The sequence below is a fragment of the Ambystoma mexicanum genome, chromosome 1q (assembly GCF_040938575.1).
Source record: "Ambystoma mexicanum isolate Mex_15411 chromosome 1q, UKY_AmexF1_1, whole genome shotgun sequence".
In the NCBI taxonomy this organism is placed as follows: domain Eukaryota; kingdom Metazoa; phylum Chordata; class Amphibia; order Caudata; family Ambystomatidae; genus Ambystoma; species Ambystoma mexicanum.
The window spans coordinates 581,202,030-581,222,741 of NC_090922.1; the positions used below are offsets into that span (position 1 = coordinate 581,202,030).

A 20,712-nucleotide genomic window follows, 5' to 3' on the forward strand; every position below is an offset into this window, starting at 1 on the left:
GGCTTACACCACTTCCCATAGCAAGGTGTCGTGGTGGAAAGTACCAGTAGTTAAAGCCTTCATGGAAGGAGTAAAGAGACTTCACCCTCCTATTTCAAACCCACCGCCAGGGTGGGACCTTAATGTGGTGCTAGCCAAGCTCATGGGCCCCCCTTTCGAACCCATGCATAAAAGCAGTCTCAAACACCTGACTTATACGGCCTTCTTAGTAGCTATTACTTCTATAAGAAGGGTCAGTGAAATTCAGGCTCTGTCAGTGCAGGATCCCTTCTTTACTATCTATAAAGACAAACTGGTTTTACGCACACACCCTAGGTTCTCACCTAAATTTATATCAAAATTCCATGTAAACCAGTCCATCGAGCTTCCCGCTTTCTTCCAGAAACCGCAAAGCTCGGCTGAGGTGAAACTACACACCCTAGATGTGCGTAGGGCGGTCCTCTACTATGTAAATAAAACAAGACCGCTAAGGAAACTGTCTAAGGAGACAGCTGTTTGTCTCCGTAGCTACAGGCAGAGAGGGGGATCGCGTCTCTAAAGGTGCCATCTCGAAGTGGATTATTAACTGTATCCAGCTGTGTTACTCACTCTCTGAAAAGACTCTGCCTTTTACGCCAAGGGCCCACTCTACTAGAGGCATTGGGGCCACTCTGGCTTTCATTGCAAAAGTTCCCCTCAACGCCATTTGCAAAGCAGCTACTTGGAGCTCTATTCACACTTTTACTCAGCATTTCTGCATTGACACCCATTCCAAGACAGATGCACAAGTGGGACAAGCGGTTCTAAGACACTTATTTGCTCATGACCCTTCTCACATCCAACCTCCTTCTTCTGGTACTGCTCGCTAATCTATGCACAGCATGTGATCTAAGCAGATTCCACAAGCCTCAGAAGGGATACATTACTCACCGTAATCGTATTTCTGATGCTTGTATCTGCTTAGATTCACATGCGACCCACCCTTCCTCCCCTCCGAGAGAAGGCGCATGATTGCTTGTAGTCTTACCTTTCTGTCTATCTGCTTGGATTATCTGTACTCGCGCTACTCCTCATGCTACCTCATGTCAGAAAAAATACAATCTGAGGATCCTAGACGCGTGAGGGATCTTTGGTACAGTGGACGTCACACTAGGGATAGTATTACTGGCACGCCCTGTGTCGATGCCCATTTTCGAGTTTCGAAAAACAAACTGTAATACTCCGCAGCTTCCACTAGATGTCGGCCTATGCACAGCATGTGAATCTAAGCAGATATAAGCATCAGAAATACGATTACGGTGAGTAATGTATCCCATACATGTCTGCGCTTGAAAAAGTCAACCTATAAATTGGCCAGGCTGGGGGCAAATGTAGCCCCATAGCCGTCCCAGACACTTGTTGATAGAAATCGTTGAACACAAAGAAGTTTTTGGTCATAGCAATTTCAGCCAAGCAGGATATGAAGGAAGGCGGTACTCCATGGAGATCAAGGCCAGATTCTAACAAAAGGCGGAGCGTGGCCAAGGTGTCTTGTTGTGGAATTTTTGTGTATAGTGATACTATCAATGGTCACCAACCAATCCAATTCAGAGTCAAAAGGCAACGAGGTAAGTAAGACCAGCATGGCTGTAGAGTCTTTAATGAAACATCGCATTTTAGGAATTTTATTCTTGATGGAATAGTCTACGTATTGAGATAGAGGCTCCAAGATGGAATTGGTGCCAGAGACAATTGGCCTGCCCGGTGTGGGGGACGGGGGAGGTGCCCTTTGTGGATCTTTGGGCGTGTATACATAGCTGGTGTTCTGGGGTGTGTAGGTATAAGAAAGGGTTCTTATCTTGAACTTATGTAGCCTTCTGCCTCAGCTTCTTCAATTATTGGAGAGATCTGAGCCTGTAGCTTGGCTCTTGGATCCGTGGTGAGTACTTGGTAGCTGGTTTTGTCACACAGAAGGGCTTTGACCATGTTGTTGTAGTGATATTTTGGATCAAAATGGCCCCAACTTTATCAGCTGGTTTTAGGTGATCAGGTTATTCAAAGGCCAAGTCTTACAAGGCTTGAAGTTGGTCTTTGGCGCAGTTATTGTGAATAAAAGGATTAGTCGATTCCAATTTGTTTATTCTCTTTAGGAGAGCCTGTTCAAAGGTGATGGATTTGGCTGTGTTGGAGCAAGAGGGTGCACAAACCTGGGAGGGAGGGCGTAATCCTGTGACATCAAGTTGGTCAAAATCTTTATTGGCAAAGAATTGCTTGAGGCGGATCTTCCGTAAGAGTTGCATACACTCCACTCCACTAGCTTCACAGCTGTTCTTCACAAGATTTAATCACATGACTTGTTGAATTCCATGTGTTGGTTTTACGCTGGCCATTGTTGCTCTTTCTGTTGCAATTAAAGATTTGTTGTGAGCACTGATCACACAATTGATGAGAACTAGGGACACTCTCTCCTTGATATACCCATAGTTGCATCTCAAGAGCTGAGAGTCTGAGGATGGGCAATGTTTCTTTGCTCCTAAGTGTTGCTTTGAGCTTCTTAAAGGCTGATGTAGCCTCAGGAAGGGTATCCTTCACTGCCAAAGGTCCCATGGGTGGGTGGGAGTGAAAGTGCCAGGTCTCGTCTTAGCCAGTTACTGCCCCCATGCAATAATTGCATCTTTTCCATCCATAAAAGCAGAACAGGACCCAAGTGTTACCCCTGGGGAGGAAGGCTCTGCTGAGCGAAGTGCTGAGCAGGAACCTGGAGTTGAAACATACTTCCATTGAGTCCATGCACATTTGGATTTGCATGATATTCTTTAGGACAGTGGAGCAAACTGTTTTATTTACAGATTTACAAAATACCTGCTCAAAACTAGTGCTAAATTGGTTTCCTGCGAAGGCTCCTCCAAGTGGACAGAATCATAGTCTGATAGATGATAAGCCTGTAATTCGCCCTGATCTACACCCCATAGCACTTCTTACTATACAGCAAGATATCCGTTTTTTGTCCACTACATAGGAACATATGCCTGCCGAAGACGGTGCCAAATCGTCCCTGATTTAAGGTAGAAGAATCCAAGCAAATGGGCCTTCTCTCTTCAATGCCCCTCCAGAAGCGGCAAGCTTCTTGGTGCTCCGTTGGGGGCCACTGTGTGCCTACGTTAGCTCGGGTGTGCATTTGAGGAAAATGCAGAGCGAAGTCCTGTGCGAAGTGCATCAGAGAGTAGACAGTGCAGGCTGCTGGGACCTGCAGCTCCGAGTGGAAATTAAGGACTCCACCCACCACCATTATAAAATTCACAAACATTGCGACTATCAGCGATGTTTGTGAATTTTGTTATGGAGCTCAGAAGGATCTGTTACATTTTTTGTAAGGCCTATGTTAGCATCCGTAAATGCACATTACTCGGTGCAGACCTGCAATGTATATTGTATTGTTAGCTAATTCTCCGGCTATTGCCTGGACTTTTGCTTTCATACCCGAGGTCTGCTTTAAATGTCAGGACATTTATCAATGGCTAATCTTATGTATTTTTTTCTTGTATATTGATGTATAAGGAAAGTGTATTTATATGTTAACATTTTAAAATGGCCAAATATATGTAACTGTTTTGTATATTGTTTGTATATTGTCTGTTTGTTTCTTCCGAAACAAACAATTTTGGCTCGCTGCACCACCACGTGAACAGAACCACACAACCACAATGAATACTCAAGGGGATTTTCCCTCTAATACTTTAAACCATGTGAATCGGATAAGTAGTAACACCCCAACGTACAAGCGTAAACGGCACTCGGTTGCTGACAGAGCAGTAAAGAAAGAGGAGGAGTTGAAAAGAGGATCTGAGGTCAAGGGGGCCATGCCAGGGATTAGACTGAGTTTTACTGTTTACAATATTTGGAATTCAAAGGGTGAACTTCTGCGAGAACCAGTTGGTGCTGGGCAAGTTAGTTTATGATTTGAATTGTGCTTTTCTGCATGAAGAAAAAAAAAAGGCAGTGAAACCTAAGATTAATCTCTGGGTCTTGTCATCGATTAATGATTAATACCTTGTACTGCGTCGCTACTGTAAATCACTCCTGGGGTAAAGACCCTATGGACCGGTAAGCCTTTGTCCCTGAAAAGCACTTTGCAATGCAGCTGAGTCATCGTTTGCTGTCCAATACCTAGATAGGGGCCAGACACAATTTACAGGCACTGGTGCAGAATGCTGATTTCATTTCCCCAGATTCTGCAAATCCTGCGTCATTATCACACTTTTGGTGCCCTGTGACGCCCGCCGATGAACGAAAATGCATCTTTGTGTACCTATTTACATAGAAGTAGTACTGTACCTCACTGAGTGTAGAAAATGCGTGTGTGGGATTCCTCTATATAGTCTGCCCAAATACCGAGCAAAGTGAACCGTGCAAAAAAAGTGTATTTAATTCAAATGCAAAGATATTAAGTTTTGCAGAAAGTGGTGATGGTGCGCTCACCAATCCTGCGTGTAGGTCTTGTACTTCTTCCCTCATTACTCCTTTCCCAGTAGCACATTGGGGACATTTCTCTCGTACGCCTAGAGCGTGGGCCTCTCCGCCGCATCACCCGTTGCAACGTCCTAACTTTATGCACTTCTGGAACATCTTCATGGGTGCGATTCATTTTGATAGCTACACTGCAGTTTTTGTTTTGAAGATTCTTTAAGAACATTAAACATTGTATTCACCTCAAGCTGACACTAAACTACTAGCAGGCAGAATTCAAAAGACCATGTGCATAGCCAATGAACCACCAGTGGTGCACGAAGTGTGCATGTGGCTCTTCAGTTAAATTAGTTGTGTATAGCATCGCAGCAAGAAATGCATTACATAGGTTATAGAAGTACAATTAGCGGTAAACATGAAACGGGATTGGGTCAGGAAAGGAAGACTGGGAACATGGTTGCGATGTGGCAGAGCAGAACATATTTGCATCACTGCTCATTCTGTGAACAACTCTTGGTGTCCTTTTGCAATTGACTTGCTTGGTGCTTGCAAAGTTTGAAAGTGTCAATGAGGCTTCATTTTGTCTCTTCCTGGTAGAGAAATTGTTATATATTAGCTCTGTTGTTTCCAGATCAGTACTGCTGAAACATTCTACATGGAGTTCCCAGCGTTGGCTGTGGAGCCTCTTGTTTTGTTGACTTCTAACCTGAGGTTCTGCTGGTGAGTTCATGCTGGGAGCAGAGAGGCTGTGGTACTCTTGGGGGTGGGGGCCTTGCTGCCCACTACTCTGGACTCAGTGATTTACAGCAACACAAACCAGCAGTTTGATCTTCAGCCGGCTCTGTCACCTTTCATTATAGAAATGTTTCTTGAATTCAATAATGTATGCAAGTCCTCACTATAGTAGTGCAATACATATTGGTATTTTTTAATTCCATATTGTGCAAGACCAGCCAGGGCTTACTGATTTAATATCTTCCTTTTATTAACAAGTCTATAGTGGTGTAACATTGTGAACGTTCAGTACCAGTGTAAACTCAGATTTTTAAATCATTTTAACAACAAATGATAGCAGTTTCTCTAGAGCTTACTATTTTGCTTGTTTTTTGGACTTATGTCGCACCTAGAAAGACTTGTGTACAGGCGCGTTATAAAGGCCACATCATATAATGTGGGAGAGGTTTAGTTGGTATTATGAAAGGTGGAAGAAATGGGTAAATACAATAATTGTCTACAAATCATAATGCAGTGTTCCTTCTACTGTGCCTCTACTCGGCACAAAGTACAGTTGTGGATATCACTTTACAGCAATGTAATGCTTTTCTCACTTTTTTCTCCCTCTCTTAATCTTCTATCCTCAGCACTGATTCTAGATCTTATTCTAGTAGCAGCAGTGAAAGGGCTGGTCCGGCGCCGCCGCCCGACCCATAACCGAATGGACATGTTTGCCACTTTCTCCGTGGACAAGTACTCTTTCCCGTCTGGTCATGCCACACGAGCTGCCATGGTGTCACGCTTCATTCTGAATCACCTGGTACTGGCAATCCCTGTGCGGGTGCTGATCGTGCTGTGGGCAGCCATCGTCAGCCTGTCCAGGGTCATGCTGGGCCGCCACAATGTGACCGATGTTGCTTTTGGCTACTTCATGGGGCACATGCAGTACAGCTTGGTGGAGTACCTCTGGCTGTCTCCCAGCTCAGCACCTGCTCTCTTCAGACTGTGGAGCTATTGATTCCATTACTGTGATGGGGGACTCTGAAATGTTTGCGTCTGTGTCTGTGTTTTTGTTCAGTGTTTTTTGTTGTGCTTTTCTATTTTGGTGTGGGGTTGCGGCTTAAATAGCTGCTTTCATCCTCCTTCGGGAACGGATGCTTTGGTATGAAGACTGACCAAAAAAATAATCCAATATCTATAAATTGAGGCTCCCTTTACCCCATCAAGTGTATTCTGCCACATGCATTATCTACTGCAATGTAGTATGTCCAGCATGGTTCTTCAGCTTTATTCATTCCTGTGCATTGCGTGATGGTTTTTGCCCAAGTTTTTCTATATTGAGTGAGAGGGGCGATATCTAGGCGGGATGTGTGAACTAAGAGAAACTGATTTTGATACCAGCTGTTCTCTTTCCATTCTGGGTCACCCAAACTCCAAGGATCAGACCTCGAGCATGCTTGTGCCAAATCCATGCCTGCCTCCTCCAGCCACCCACTGTAGGTTACAATTAAGGCTTTCAGAACCACTTGCCACTATATTTATATCCTGAAGGCGTGGGCATTTTTGCTTCAGGAAGTATATATGTCCTAACTTGGATGAGAGGGTGTTGACACTTGCTCTGTGGATCATTTCATCCTCAACCTTAGGCAAATGATTACGTGAAGTACTAAGCACAGTGTCCAATGTCACCACTCGCAGTAGAAGGGTTTAACATTATTGGATCATTAGCATGATATATTTAGCCATGAAAAGGGGGAAGATGCCCTGGCCTAAGCTTGAAAATCCTTCTTTGTTTGGTTGTGTTTACATTCTGAAATACACTAGCGAATCAGAGCCCTTCCCATGATGTCATTGGTTGAACCAGTTCCTGTCCCAAATCTGCAGTACGTGTAAATGAAATAAGCATGCAGATACCATTTCTAAACATGTATTTTTAAAAGTGCAAAGAGAATCCTGGCACCAGCCTCCTTCAGTTCCATTTGTTTGCAGTAAAAAGGCTGCAATGGGAGAAGTCACCTTAATTACCTGGGGACAGAGAATGGGGAAGCCGAAAGGGTGGTTTCTGGCAATGATTTCACCAGGGAACTCTATTTCTGAAGTCGTAATCGCGTTTTAGTTCAATTGTTGTCTTAACATAAGTCGGATCCTTCTATTTAGGCCCCTTCTCATGAAATGTAAGCCCACAAGGAAGGCACAAATAGAAGCTCTTACTATGCGCATTTTCACTGCGGTATCCACCTCTTTTATCTGATCTCATGGCAGCGACAGGCCACCAAATCACTCTCAATGATGTACAGCACTGATGGAACTAGTTTACCTTGTTTGTGGCATTTGTACTTAATTTCATCCTATGCTTTTTTGTAGTGCACCCTTATATCGTACATTTTTCATCAATCTATCATTACGAATAACACTTGTTATATCGACAGTATATTCAGTGAACAAAACAAAATTTGACTTTTCATTGGGCCCTTTCGTTAACTTATTGCCATAGGAGATTTTCCTGCCTGCTAAGACTTAGTAACGCTCCCTCGATTTGGGGGAGGAAACCTCTCGCCCCCACACCATGTCGCTTCTATATTTTTATTTTAAAAGCAAAACAGTTAATTACACAATATAGATGAGTCCTTTGGAATGGGAGGTTGGTGGCATGTTCAAGATATAGCTGTGCACTTTAAAAAGAAAATGTTTGTTGATAAAACTGAATCCTGTTTGTGGCCATCAGTGTGTTGATGTGCTTCCAGGTATGTGGATGCTTAGGTAGATTGCTTCTCTTCTAATGCTCCCTCAGAGGTTGAAAACACACATGTAATGGATTGTTATGAAAGGTAGCACAAATCGATTGAAGATGAAAGGGGGACCAAGATCCTTATGACTCAGAGGAAAGCCATGTGAGATGAAGGAAGGAGTTGTTGTTGCCACTGAAAAATGATTGCGAGTTGGTGGCACTGAGACATCTGTGGATCGGGAGAGCCCTTTAAACCAAGCCAGTCGCCTCTTCTACACAGCTGGAGTCTCACCTTTCCTGCCAGTGCTGTCAATGAAGGGAAGAGAACATGGCACTCGGAGGGACTACACACATCTCATAACAGCACTCTGATAACCTATGCTACTCTTCCAGGTCTTTTCCAATGGCAGTGTTTCCAGAGTGACAATTATAAAACTGAAATGATTAACAAAATGCAAAGAATCTCCTGGCGGGGGAAGCAAAAAAGCACTCCTATCTGTTGGAAAAGTGACTCACCTGACTGTTGTAATTGCCCTACCACGGGGCGGAGCTGCCACTTCTGATAGGGGCAAAGAGGGCGCATTGCACTTTGGTAAGAAGCCATAATCATTACACAATTTAACTTTATGGAAAAAAAAAATGTTCCAAATCGTTGTAAAATGGTAACAGAGTTAAGGTTGGAGTTGGGAGGTGGGATAGTGAAAAAAGTGATTTTTGTATTACTTTGTGGTCCTTCACCATTACTGCAAAGTGAATGTTTTAATAATAGTTGTATTATATTGTTATTTTTTTCTGAAACTCATAACACTATAGAAAAATCATGTGAAATGTTAGTTTTAGGATTTGATCTGGGATAACTAACTCAATGGTGATTTCAAAATGTTTTCATCGTTTGTGTATATTTTGGGCTGTGGATTTACTTTACTTGGTGACAAATGCAAAACGGTTAAGCCCCACATTTGTCTAGAACACAAATAATCCTTCAATGAAGCACTATGGGATTTGTTCGTGGAAAACTCTTCAATTTTGAATAATATGAAAATTGACATCTCTGATTCAGATCTCAGCAGTTTATGGAAATGGCATTATGTCAGTGTATGTTCAGATTGTACCGTACTGCAGTTGACCCCCTGAGGAAAAGATATATACATATTGTTCCTACCAGCAATAAAGCCTCCACATATTCATAGTTTTAATACGTCCTTTTCCCGTGTTGGGGAAAATTCTGCATCAAGCATTCTCTCAAGTTTATGAATCAGGTGAGGTTGGCCAAACTGGAGAATGATCGCTGGTGGTAGGTAGTTTTCCTTTCACCGCTGGGATGTGCTGCTTTCTGCTGTATGCATGTGGTGTAAAGCTGTGACACACAGGAAAACACCCCTCTTCCAGTCAATGCTGACGGTTTACGTACACATTTTAATGGAATTGATGGTTTACATTGAGTGCCTACATGTCTCCAAATGGACTGAGAGTCCTTGTGATAACTCTGTGTTAATTTTGTGTTGTACGTCCTTACACATTCCCTTTAAGAGATTTTAATTTAAGATTCCAGGAGGTGGTCTCCCCGTTCGTCTGAGTAAAGAGACTATTATCAGACCTTTCAGTGACTCTGGATGATGCCAAAAGTTCCTCATTCTTCGCCTACGGTCCTCACAGTCAGCTATCTTTTGGTGCAACAACTTTTGGTAGGCAGTGGTCAACCTCTGTCAGTTTTTACACACTGTACTGATCACGTTTTGAGCTGGACACCTTCTTGGTACTGTGAAATTCTTTTGTTTTTCCCACCACCCACTGCCATTTGTATGTCTGTTGATGAAAATTGCCAAGACTGAGGATACCAGCACCACTGTGTTCTGATGCATCAGATACTGTTTTATTCGAGGACCACTTGCACGCTTCGCAAAAGGGACCAAGCCAGCCTGTGAACGTGAGGCACTCTGCCATTTGCATTCAATGTGTCAGGCTGCACTGGCTATTCCATACCACGATGCAAATGAAATAAAAGCCTCATTTCCGTATCCGAACTGGAGCAAAATGATGTGTTTACTTGGTCTCTTGGTCAATGCAATGTACGATTTGTAACTTTCTCACATGTTATTGAGATGACTTTGGCAATGAAAGAAAAAATGTGCTTTGCTTCGTATCTGGATATCAACAAAACAGCATCCCTGCTTGACCTGGACCTGAGGTTCAGGCGCCAGCCAATCCGGATCACCAGAATGCAGGCTTAATTTCCTAAACAAAAAGCCCACATCCATGATGGCTGGTGCTTTCTCCCCTAGGTCTTCATTTGGATTGTCTGCCATCTTTTCACCTTCAGACCTTCCTGACACCATTTTCGCACTGTTGTGCCTAGTTTTCAAGAATGCTAATTTCCCAGCATCTCGATTGTTTCCCCTCCTCCCGATGTCCCTCTTTGTGTCTGTTCTATTTTCATCCCCTGGGGTTATGAGACCTGTGTGTTTACCGTCGTCCTGTGTGTTTACCCTCCTCTTGCATGTTTAGCCTCCTCCTGCCCTGGTCCTCCTTATCGCTTTCTGCTGCTACCTCGCAGTGTGACCCTATGATCATGCCTTTTCTCACTTGGCCTTCTCTGCCTCTTCTTTGCCATTCTTCAAGGAGCTTCCCCATGCCTCGCCCACCTCCATCCCAACCCGCATAACATCCCTCTCTGCCTGACATCTGCAACCACGCATACACAAATTATTTGTTGGACAAACCACCTGCTTCATGATAGAAGGACTTTAGTTTTGACTATTAACGCACCACCTATGAGATAAAACTATTGCATCAGAGTACAGCTAAGGAGAAATGACATATGAGGGGCACAATGCTTGTAGCCATTGTTTGGTTATTAACCCACCTGTTGTCTGCCCAAGGCCATGCTAATCCCTATTTTTTATTTTTTTATTGTGAATTAGCCAAGTAATCATGACTTTTTACACAAACCTAACACATACATATACAAAAATACAATATCAATTTATAAAATATTAAAAGAAAAATCCAAAAAGAAAAAGACGATAAAGAAAGAGAGAAGAAAAGAAATGATAAAAGAGAAGAAAAACCTTATTGACTTTAATACAGCAATGATTCTACTAAGGTGGAATAACCAGAAAGAAAAAGAATAAAAGAGAAAGACAAGAAAACTCTTAACATATGAACTCCAGAGATCTATTCTACAGAATGTATCTGATGACACACGGATACCTTTGCCGTCTTACCAATAAGCTTGAATTCTTTAAGAAGGGAGACCACCTCCATCGCAAGGAAAACTTCATTTCCACAGACTAGTCTTTCCCCAAAATCAAGGGAATCAAGATCATGTACAAATATTCAAAATCTTTGAATTCGCCAATTCCAGATTCCTATACACTCTGAGAGAAGATGACTTTATCTCTAACATGCAGGATTTCCAGAGTTGGTAACAAATGTATCCTCAATCTGAGAAAATCCGACCGCATAGCGGATCCAGAAAATGTCTTCAAATACATTGGTAGGAATGACCTAGGTTTATCTGTTGATGTTAGCGATGGTGATAACTTTGATAACCTCATTTTCTCAATGGTCCTTGTCCAATCCATTCGCTTCATCGCTTCCTTGGTTTTTAATGGATTTTGTATCAGGGTTTTGGTATCACCATCTGATCGAGCTAATATCTCATCACATTTAGTTCTTAATTTATTCAGAAAGAAACTGTTGGAATTTTGCATTGCCATCGCCACTTCCTCATATAAAGATGATTTCGGGGGATCCAAAATAAGTTTATACATGGAGACCCATTTCCATTCCATCCACGCACCCAATGGAATCGGGCCAATTTCATATCTTATAAAGAAATAGGGACACATTTGGGGAGCGCAAGTGTTCTTTTCCAAATTTTGCCCTCAACCTTTCCCCAGTCTATGGCGAAGGCTTCAAAATTACAATCCATACCAAAGGTAATAACTGGGACCACCTTTCCTATGTAGAATTTCAATACAGGGATTATGGGGAATTTGCAATTTGTTTGGATTTTTTTTCAAATCATTATCTCGCGCATAATCAGATAAGGTGGATAATGGGCGTTGCAGTCTGACTTGGGTGTAGTCTAAGACTACAATGTCGTCCACGTAAGCTAACCAGTTTATTTTCGAGTTGCCCATTTTGGGTCCAGCCAAGCCGATCTTCAACCATTGTAATAGATCTGACAAATACAAAATAAAAGAAAAGGGGCAATCCAACATCCTTGACAAACTCCTCTTCTTATGTCAATGCGCTTAGATAGATTTCCTTTTTTTGACATTCTTACTTTAAGGGACGATCTTTCATGAAGTTCTGTCAAAATAGATTTTCTGGTAAACCCCATTCCTTCTGTTTCAACCATAAACGATTTCTATTTATGGTGTTGAAAGCCTGGGAAAGATCGACCCAGGCTCCGAATAGAGGGGTACCACCCTTTACTAAAGAGTCTGTGCTCAAACAACTAAGGATCAGCGTATTTAATGAGGTAGATAATCTCCTCCTGAATCCTGTTTGTTGCTTGGGGACTATTCCTTTATTTGCCGCCCATTTGTCTAGTTCACTCAATATTAGACCTGAGAAGATTTTTCCATCAGCATCTAATAGAGATATGGGGCGATAGTTGCAAGCAGCTAAGCGGTCCCCTTTTTTTATATAACGTAATTATAATGGAGTTTCTACAAGGCTCTGTGATTCTTCTACTAGTAATTATGTTATCAAATAAACACTTCAAAACCCTCGCCCACAATTCCAGGTTCAACTTCAGAACAGCGTTACTTAGTCCATTTTGACCCACTGCCCTGGATACAGACAATTGTTTTATTAGTGTTTCAATATCTTCATGTGTGTAATTCAATAACCAATTTGAATCAATTTCTAGTTGAGAGTCCGGAGAACCATTTAAGATCGAAAACTGGTCTATCCAAGCCTGCTCCTGGATCAAAATATCTTGCGAGTGAATGTTAAAGATTTTCATAGAGTTAACAATAGACCAGACATCTCTTGAGTTTCTCAGGCAGACGGCCTTTAACATCTCTTCCCCCTCTCTGTGATTTATCATGAATCTGTGGGACCTCATCCAGTTTCTATAGTTGTTATTTAATACTCTATATTCTTTGCTGAGATTTTTAGGGTCCATTCTAGTTTTCTTTAATAAGGACCTCTGATGCCTATTATATCTTTTCCTTTCTTGAATTAATATATCAAACAAATGCTTTTGGCTCTTACTTTGTTTAAGAGAACCAGTAACCAGAGAGTTTATATCCCATAGAAACTCCCAATAAAATCTGGGCTTGCAATATTTCAACAGATATTGTTCTGATAAATCTTTGGTAGTGGTTTCCAATCTATTAGTGAGAGTAAGCCCACCCCTTTCAAATCTCATAATACGATTACCTGCCTGATTTACAGAGATTTCTTGAGTATACAGGGGTGTCTGCTCCCTCAAACCAAGACTGAAGGTAGATTCCTACATACAGTGATCATCTACATTTCCATCAGTCACAATACATTTAGAACAGCTATCAAAGATAGTTTTTGAAACGAAGATCTAGTCAATCGTTAAGGATGCCGATCCTCTTTGCCAGGTATGGGCACTCTGGATATCACCCTGGATATTACCGTTGAGCATCCTCATGTCCCAATCGGACATCAAGTTACACATGTCAATCAATTTTTATTCTTTCGTTTGTTTAGAGATGCATTCAGTGTGGTTGTAATGTATTGGGAATTGAAATCTCCCATTATAACTAATTCATCCGAGGGAAATTGCACTGAGAATTTGTTAAGGATTTCAATTAGGCAATACACCCTGGTCTCAGCCTAGTATGCAATGCACAAAATACCCCCAGGTCACAATGGACCAGGAATCAGGCTGGTTGGTAAAGGTGATATTTATTTATTTATTTAAAATGCAAAACAAAACATATACTTTTAATATGGAGCAGCAATCACCAATGTGGTGACAATGACAGATAGGTAGGTATGTAAGGCAGTTAAATTCACGTTTAGCAACACAGAATATAAAGCATCAGAGAAAAGAATAATTTTGGCTTGTTTGAAAGGATAGCACTTAGATTAGGATTTCCTCAATATTCCTCAACCCACAAATAAGCAATTTTAAACAGATATAAGGAACCAGCGGGTATTCAGGGATAAAGAACATTAACAGAATTTAAACGCCACCTTCCCTCCCCTAAACAATAGAGGAAAACGGGTTTGCAATCTTACACTTTTTAAAATGACATTCGAAAATGGCTGTGTAAAACAATGAATGTGTGCAAAAATCCTTAAATCAATACAAATTTCTATGGGAGCAACATGGGAACGATGCTAACAATCATAAGCTATAGTATGAGCAGATGTAACACTTGTAAAACTTTACAAAAACACGGATTCCCGCCTAAATTTCACTTAACGGGTTTAAGAAAAACGGGGGAAATACACTGTTCTGGCGTGCGGTTTTTGTGTTGGGATGTAGCTACAAGTCTTATGTATATGTCAGAGTTGAAATGAAGTTTCTAGCTATTAAACTGAGGAAATATGCAAGGTTGAATGAGAGGCCATTTTCAAAAAATCGGGCAATGAAAACAGAAAAGAACTCAGTTTGGACAAGAAAATATTTACTATAGTTTACTCTATGACTAGAGCTTTCTGGCTAGAATACTAAGGAGGGACAAAGTAAGCTCTGGAGTTGATTCGTGACTTCAATACCAGATCCCCAGTGCCCTCTCCTGGCGGAACGAGTCGGATCACTCGAAGTAGGGTGGCTGGGTTAAGATTTACACAAGTTGAAAATGACTAAAGAAATGGCACTTAGCAAGACAAATCAATAATAGGACAGGACAGCAGTAAGGATTCTGCCAATGTGACAAGTTATTAAGGTAGGTTTAGAGATTGGGATCGAACAAAACAAGGTATAATATGATTTGCTTTGCTTCCTATTAATACTTAAAGTCCACTTTAAATTAAGATTGTGGACCGTCAAGGGTTCTGGTCATCACACGGATCAGTCTAACCAAAACGGCAGCGTACATCTGGCAGGATAGGATCAGCTGGGTGGTTCTGGTCACCTGGACTGGCACCTTGGACTGGAGACTGGAGACTGCACTGGTTGCTGGATACTGGAGATCAGTGGTATGGCGAGTTTGCTGCAGGCAAGCCTTTAGTAGTGGCAAGCCAGCTGGGTCAGATGGTTCCCTTGGATTTTTGGGATTGTTTCGGAATTTGGGCCTAGCTGAAAAAGGAGTTCAGCAATGCTGAGGCCTTAGCTTGATAAGTAAAATCAGGACTCGGGAACAAGGATGGAGAATTCAGGAACAGGGTGCCACGCAGAAAATCAGGATGAAGTCAGGAATCAGTGTCTTGTGTGCTGTGAGGTTCCCTCTTTATCATGGAAAATGACATCACTAAATTATCTGGCAGGGGCAGTCTTACTGTCCACACCCCTACTGCTAGGATTGGGCAAAAGCATAATCCCTGCCTTGCTTTTCGCTGATTGGATGACAGAAAGGGCTGTCATGTTTTATGAGATGATCTTTACAATGTCTGGAAACCTCCCATAGCTATTGGGACCAAAATCTATCTTTCCCACAAATACATATTTATGTAGTTATGACCTCTAAGAAAATCAGATGCACATGTTACATATCTCGTGGGTCACATTTCAATCCAAGTCCCAAGTCTGGGAGACCTGGCTTTGCTTTTCTGCTACATTTTGGCAATTTTAACCATGAAAGATTTGGCCTAAAATTTCCCAATTTTGTGCATGGATGCGCGTTTACCCCTGGGATAAGTGTACATAATGTCATGTGCGCAAATTCAATACTTTCCCCACAAACTGTTATTCTTCACAACTTCTGTTCATTATGCAGTACAGGGTTTAATCACGTCTTCAAAGAAAGAGCATAAAATTAGAGTTAAAACTACCAACATTCAGATTTCTCCTCATTCTTGTGGCAAAGTTGCATGTCTTTAAAGCTCAATTACAAATAGACATTTAAACACCAAATTGCCCTTAGCAGTTTTTTTTTTCCTTTTTTTCAACTGGCAGCAGCTGTCAAATTCCTTTGAAACAGGGTGGGGGTCCTCTTCCTTGAGAGTGAAGTGTCCTGCCTTTCACACTTGACAGGTGAGAATCTTAGCCTGCTATTGTCTCAGCCTTAGGCAAAGACAAATGTCTGATGCACTGGGAATCCCCCCATTGTCTTGGGATTCAAATCCCCCATGCTCGCAATTAGCATTTCCTGCGCCAGATGTTTATGAGGTGTCACCCTTCCTCAAGCTGGCACACTGGGATAGCAGTTTAATTTTTTCCTTTGACATAGTTTTTGCCATTCATCTTGGGTTTTGCTTTGATGTATACTTTTAACTCTTAACTTTAAACATATAGAATTAAACAGTTTATATGTGTTTATAACAGTAGCAAATCCTTTTTACATGCTTGAATAATCAAGCCTTGACACAACAATGTATTTTTAAAATAGGCGATTTTCCCCCATATGTCAGGAAAAACCTTATTTCTTTTAAATTCAGTTTTCTTCTGCAGCAAATACCCATTGTAGTCAGCTCTAGTCCTTCCCTTGAGTGATGGAATGGTTTGCAGTATGAATACATGTATCAGACCTTTGTTTAGAGTTTCTCTCTGCACAGCTGATGCTTGCTACTTGTTGCAAAGGATACTGTTGCCAGGAGCTGTCATTCAATGAGGCCCGGTTCCTCTGAGCTACAATGGATGATCCTGAGCATTTCAGGGCCTTTTTGATCATCATGGTTTATGAGAAATGAATGGATTTGGCACCAAAACAGCACTTTTTAAGATTAGGAAAATGTTATTTTGAAAGGCATTTTCGGTTTTCAGCACAATGATGCTGTTTCCTTCACTTTGCTCCATGTTGACTGTGGCAGAGCCCACTGGCATGCTCCGGCAGTGAGGACTCCGTTTTCGCCCCACCTGAACTGTGTGTGGCAGAGTGTGCAGCCTTTTTCTGTTTGTGACACAAACGCAGTTTTAAAGATTTTGTTACGCTCACCTGGCTCCCACAGGGGCGTCGATCTGAACTGGACAGCTGCGGTCTCCAATGTGATGCGTAGTGCCGAGATGACGGACTGGACTGGCCCACCTAGCTTCATTTGCTTGGCCCGTAGGAATGTTCTTCTGCAAATGGAGAAAGGGAATTAACCACCCGTGGAGTTGAGCGTTAACCCCCCCACTCCCGCTGTTCTCTCCACTGATCACCTTTGATGTCCCCTCTTATAGTCTCACCTGATGGTTTGGAAAGATGAGCTCTCCATCCTGCATTGAGCGCAGGGGCGCGTAGATAACCAGTTGCTTCACTGGCTCGAAGGAATTGGTGATTTCCAGAACAATTTTGACTCTGAGATTCCCGGCAAGACGCCGTAAGTATGTAGTTCGTAAGAGTTCAAATGTCTGACTTTCACTCTTGTCCGATTCCTTTCAGGTTGCAGCTTGACCGTAGCGAAGAGTTCCTCGTGGCAACCGGTAATATTCAGGTAAGGATTTGTATTATCCAACACAGTTCGATAAAATAATGTCAATATGTAACCTGTTGCTTTCTCCCTTATTCAGGCGCTGAGAGAAAGTATGAAGTCTGGGGGATAATGCCTCCGGCGATAAAATCAGGTAAGTCTATTGTGGTGAGGAAGTTTCCCCTTGTTTGTCCCTTTGTTTCACCTTGCTGTCCTTTTGTTTCCCCTTAGGGGCCGGGGTTCGGCGAGGATGCAGTTGAAGCTGCGCCGACCCGTGAAGAGGAATAGTACCCCCGGTGGTAAAATCAGGTAAGTCTATGGGTGGTAACTATATTGCCTCTGTGTATTCCCTTGGCTCACCTTGCTGTTCTGGTCTTCCCCTTAGGTACCGGAGTGCGGCGGGAACATGCAGAAGGATACGGTGGAATGTGAAGATGCTGCGAAGGCCGGTGAGATCAGCGTGGCGCTGCAGCAGGCGAGGGGACGCGCATAAAATAACTTCTTTCTTCAGCTCGAAGGCGCGATGTATCGGGAATTCAGGTAAGAATCAAAGGTATTGCTTGTTCTAACCTTTTCTCCTTCTTTCTCCCTTTTTCTAGGAGCTCCAGGCTCGAGGCGGGTGTGACAGAAGACTGGATACGGACTTGCAGGCACGGTGAGTGTTCCGCTGCTGGATGCAGAATAACACAAAGCGTGTGCTGCTCTTTGGGCGTGGTTTAAATAGCCTCCAAAGTAGTCCCAGGTAAGTATTCCTCCCCAGCCCCACCCAAGTAAAAAATAGTCCCTAGGTAAAGTAGTCCCTTCCAAGCCTCTTTTGGCTTGGAGCTCTTGCAGCATGGTCTGCATCAGGTAAGTTTTAATCTATGAGCCTGGCGCCTATGGCGGTAGGACTGACTCTCCATATGAGCCTGGTGCCATAGACGCCAGGACTGCTACCAAATAGCCCCTAGCAGGGGTTGTTGGGCTTGCTTGGAATAACTTGATGCCTGCTTCCGGGGTTGCTGGACTAGGTCTGGGTCGCCCGGGGTAGGCATCATGACAGCACTCCCCTCCCACCCCCCCAGGCCCCTCCTAAAGTCGTTCTTCCGGTTTGTCTGGGAAATTTCGGTGGAATTTTTTCACCAATTGGGGTGCATGAACGTGGTCACTAGGTTCCCATGACCTTTCCTGTGGTCTGTAACCTTTCCAGTCGATTTAAATAAAAAAGTTTTGACTTTATCAGCTTGGAGTCCAGGGTGTTCTTAACTTCAAATTCGGGTTCCCCGTCTACAAGGATGGGGTCTGGTGGCTTGGTTAGTCTTGTCCCTGGTTGTACTGGCTTCAAAAGTGACACATGAAAGACGGGGTGAATTTGCATATTAGCAGGTAAGTCCAACTTGACAGCCACCGGGTTGATAATGGCCTTAATAGAGTAAGGTCCCAAATATCTGGGGTTAAAGGTCCGTGTTCCCTTTAAAGGTATATGTTTTGTGGCTAACCATACTTGGTCCCCTATCTGGTATTGTGGAGTATCACTTCTATGCCGATCAGCATGTTTCTTGTATTTTTCTTTCGCCTGTTTTAAATGTGCAGTTGCTTACTTAAAGGCTTTTGTAATTGTTGCATGCAGATGGCCCACTGCGGGCATTTCTAAGTGTTGGGGTGAGTCAAGGTCTGAGGTTCGAGGATGGTGCCCATATAAGGTATAAAAGGGGATTTGTCCAATTCCAGAATGTACTGAATTATTGTATGCATATTCGGCGATCCAAAGAATGTCTTTCCAATTACTCTCAGTCTGATGTAACATACAACGCAGGTATTGTTTGAGAGTCTGGTTGGTCCTCTCCGTTTGGCCGTCGGTTTGGGGGTGGTGACTGGTCGATAACCTCACATCGATTTGCGCCAATTGACATTTTTTCCAAAAATGTGAAATGAATTGACTGCCCCGGTCAGAGACCAATACGGATGGAAATCCGTGTATGCGAACAATGTTTTCGAGGAACTCCTTGGCCAGGATTGAAGCTGAAGGTAATCCCTTTAAAGGAATGAAGTGGGCCATCTTGGAAAAAAGATCCACAATAACTAGAATGGTGTTAAATCCATTGCATGGGGGTAGATCAGTAATAAAATCTAACAATAAGGTGTGCCATGGTGTAGGCGAAATGTCTAAAGGTTGTAAGAGTCAAGCTGGTTTTTTCTTTTGACTTTTGTTTTGGGCGCAAATGCCACAAGACATCACAAATGATTTAATATCCTTTCGCCAGGTGGGCCACCAGAATTGTCTCTTAATTTTAGCTTCAGTTTTTGCAATACCTGGGTGCCCCTCCATTAGGGTATCATGATAACGGGGAAATGACTAGCGCTTGTAGTTCCTTGTGTGGCAGAAATAGCCGCCCTTGGTAATAAGGCAGGTCATTGGTGACAGAGTAGTCTGGGCCTTTCTTTACCCAGTCCTGCAGGGCTGGAGGATCAAAGAGTTGCTGGATCTTTACCTGAATGTCCTCTAGTGTCTGTAGAGTAGTCATGCCAAGAATCCTTTGTTCGGAAATTATAGGTACTGGTTCTGGGTTCACTTCTGCCTCTCCCATCCCTATTCGGGGTAAGGCGTCTGCTTTACCATTCTTACAACCTGGTTGATAGGTTATCACTAAAATCGAACTCGGCAAAGAACAATGCCCATCGGAGTTGGCGTGACGATGGGGCCTTGGCTGTCTTTAAATACTGTAAGTTCCGGTGATCACAGTAATGGTATGCCTGGCACCGAGAAGATAGTGTCGCCAAGCCTCGAAGGCGGATTTAATGGCTAATAACTCCTTGTTGGTAACCGCATAGTTTAACTCGGGTGCCGAGAACTTTCTGGACCAAAATGCTACTGGGTGAAGCTGGCCAGTTTCAGGGTCCTTTTGAGACAGGACAGCTCCCATGGCTAGACTGAATGCATCAGTTTCCACTATGTATGAAAGTTCAGGGCGCGGGTGCTTTAATACAAGTGCAGACGTAAATTTCGCTTCCAGCTCTTGGAAGGCATTTTCAGCTTCTTCAATCCATATAAAGCGTTTATTTTTTCGCAAGAGTGCTGTGATGGGATGTACAACATGTGAAAAATCCGGGATGAATCTGCGGTAGAAATTGGCAAAGCCGAACATGCTGTGTACTCCTTTAACTGAACTTGGTGATGGCCACTTAAGGATTGCGTCCACCTTTCGTGAGTCCATTCGGACTCCTTTTGGGGTCACGATAAACCCAAGGAATTCAACTTCTGTGGCATGAAAAACGCATTTTTCCAGTTTTGCATATAGTTTGTGCTGGCGCAATTTCTCAAGGGGTGCTCGAACGTGCTTCACATGGTCAGATTCTGAAGAGGAGTATACTAGAAT

General features: G+C 42.8%; 1 protein-coding gene across 1 annotated transcript in view; it reads left to right on the forward strand.

Moving 5' to 3' along the window:
• Window positions 1–9,891, forward strand: part of PLPP6 (phospholipid phosphatase 6) — a 136,945-nt gene extending 127,054 nt beyond the window's left edge. Inside the window, exon 3 of the mRNA XM_069641080.1 lies at window positions 5,787–9,891. Coding sequence (XP_069497181.1) covers window positions 5,787–6,157 — 371 coding nt within the window. The 3' untranslated portion in view covers window positions 6,158–9,891. The remainder of the gene's footprint in view (window positions 1–5,786) is intronic.
• Window positions 9,892–20,712: the final 10,821 nt, after the last annotated feature.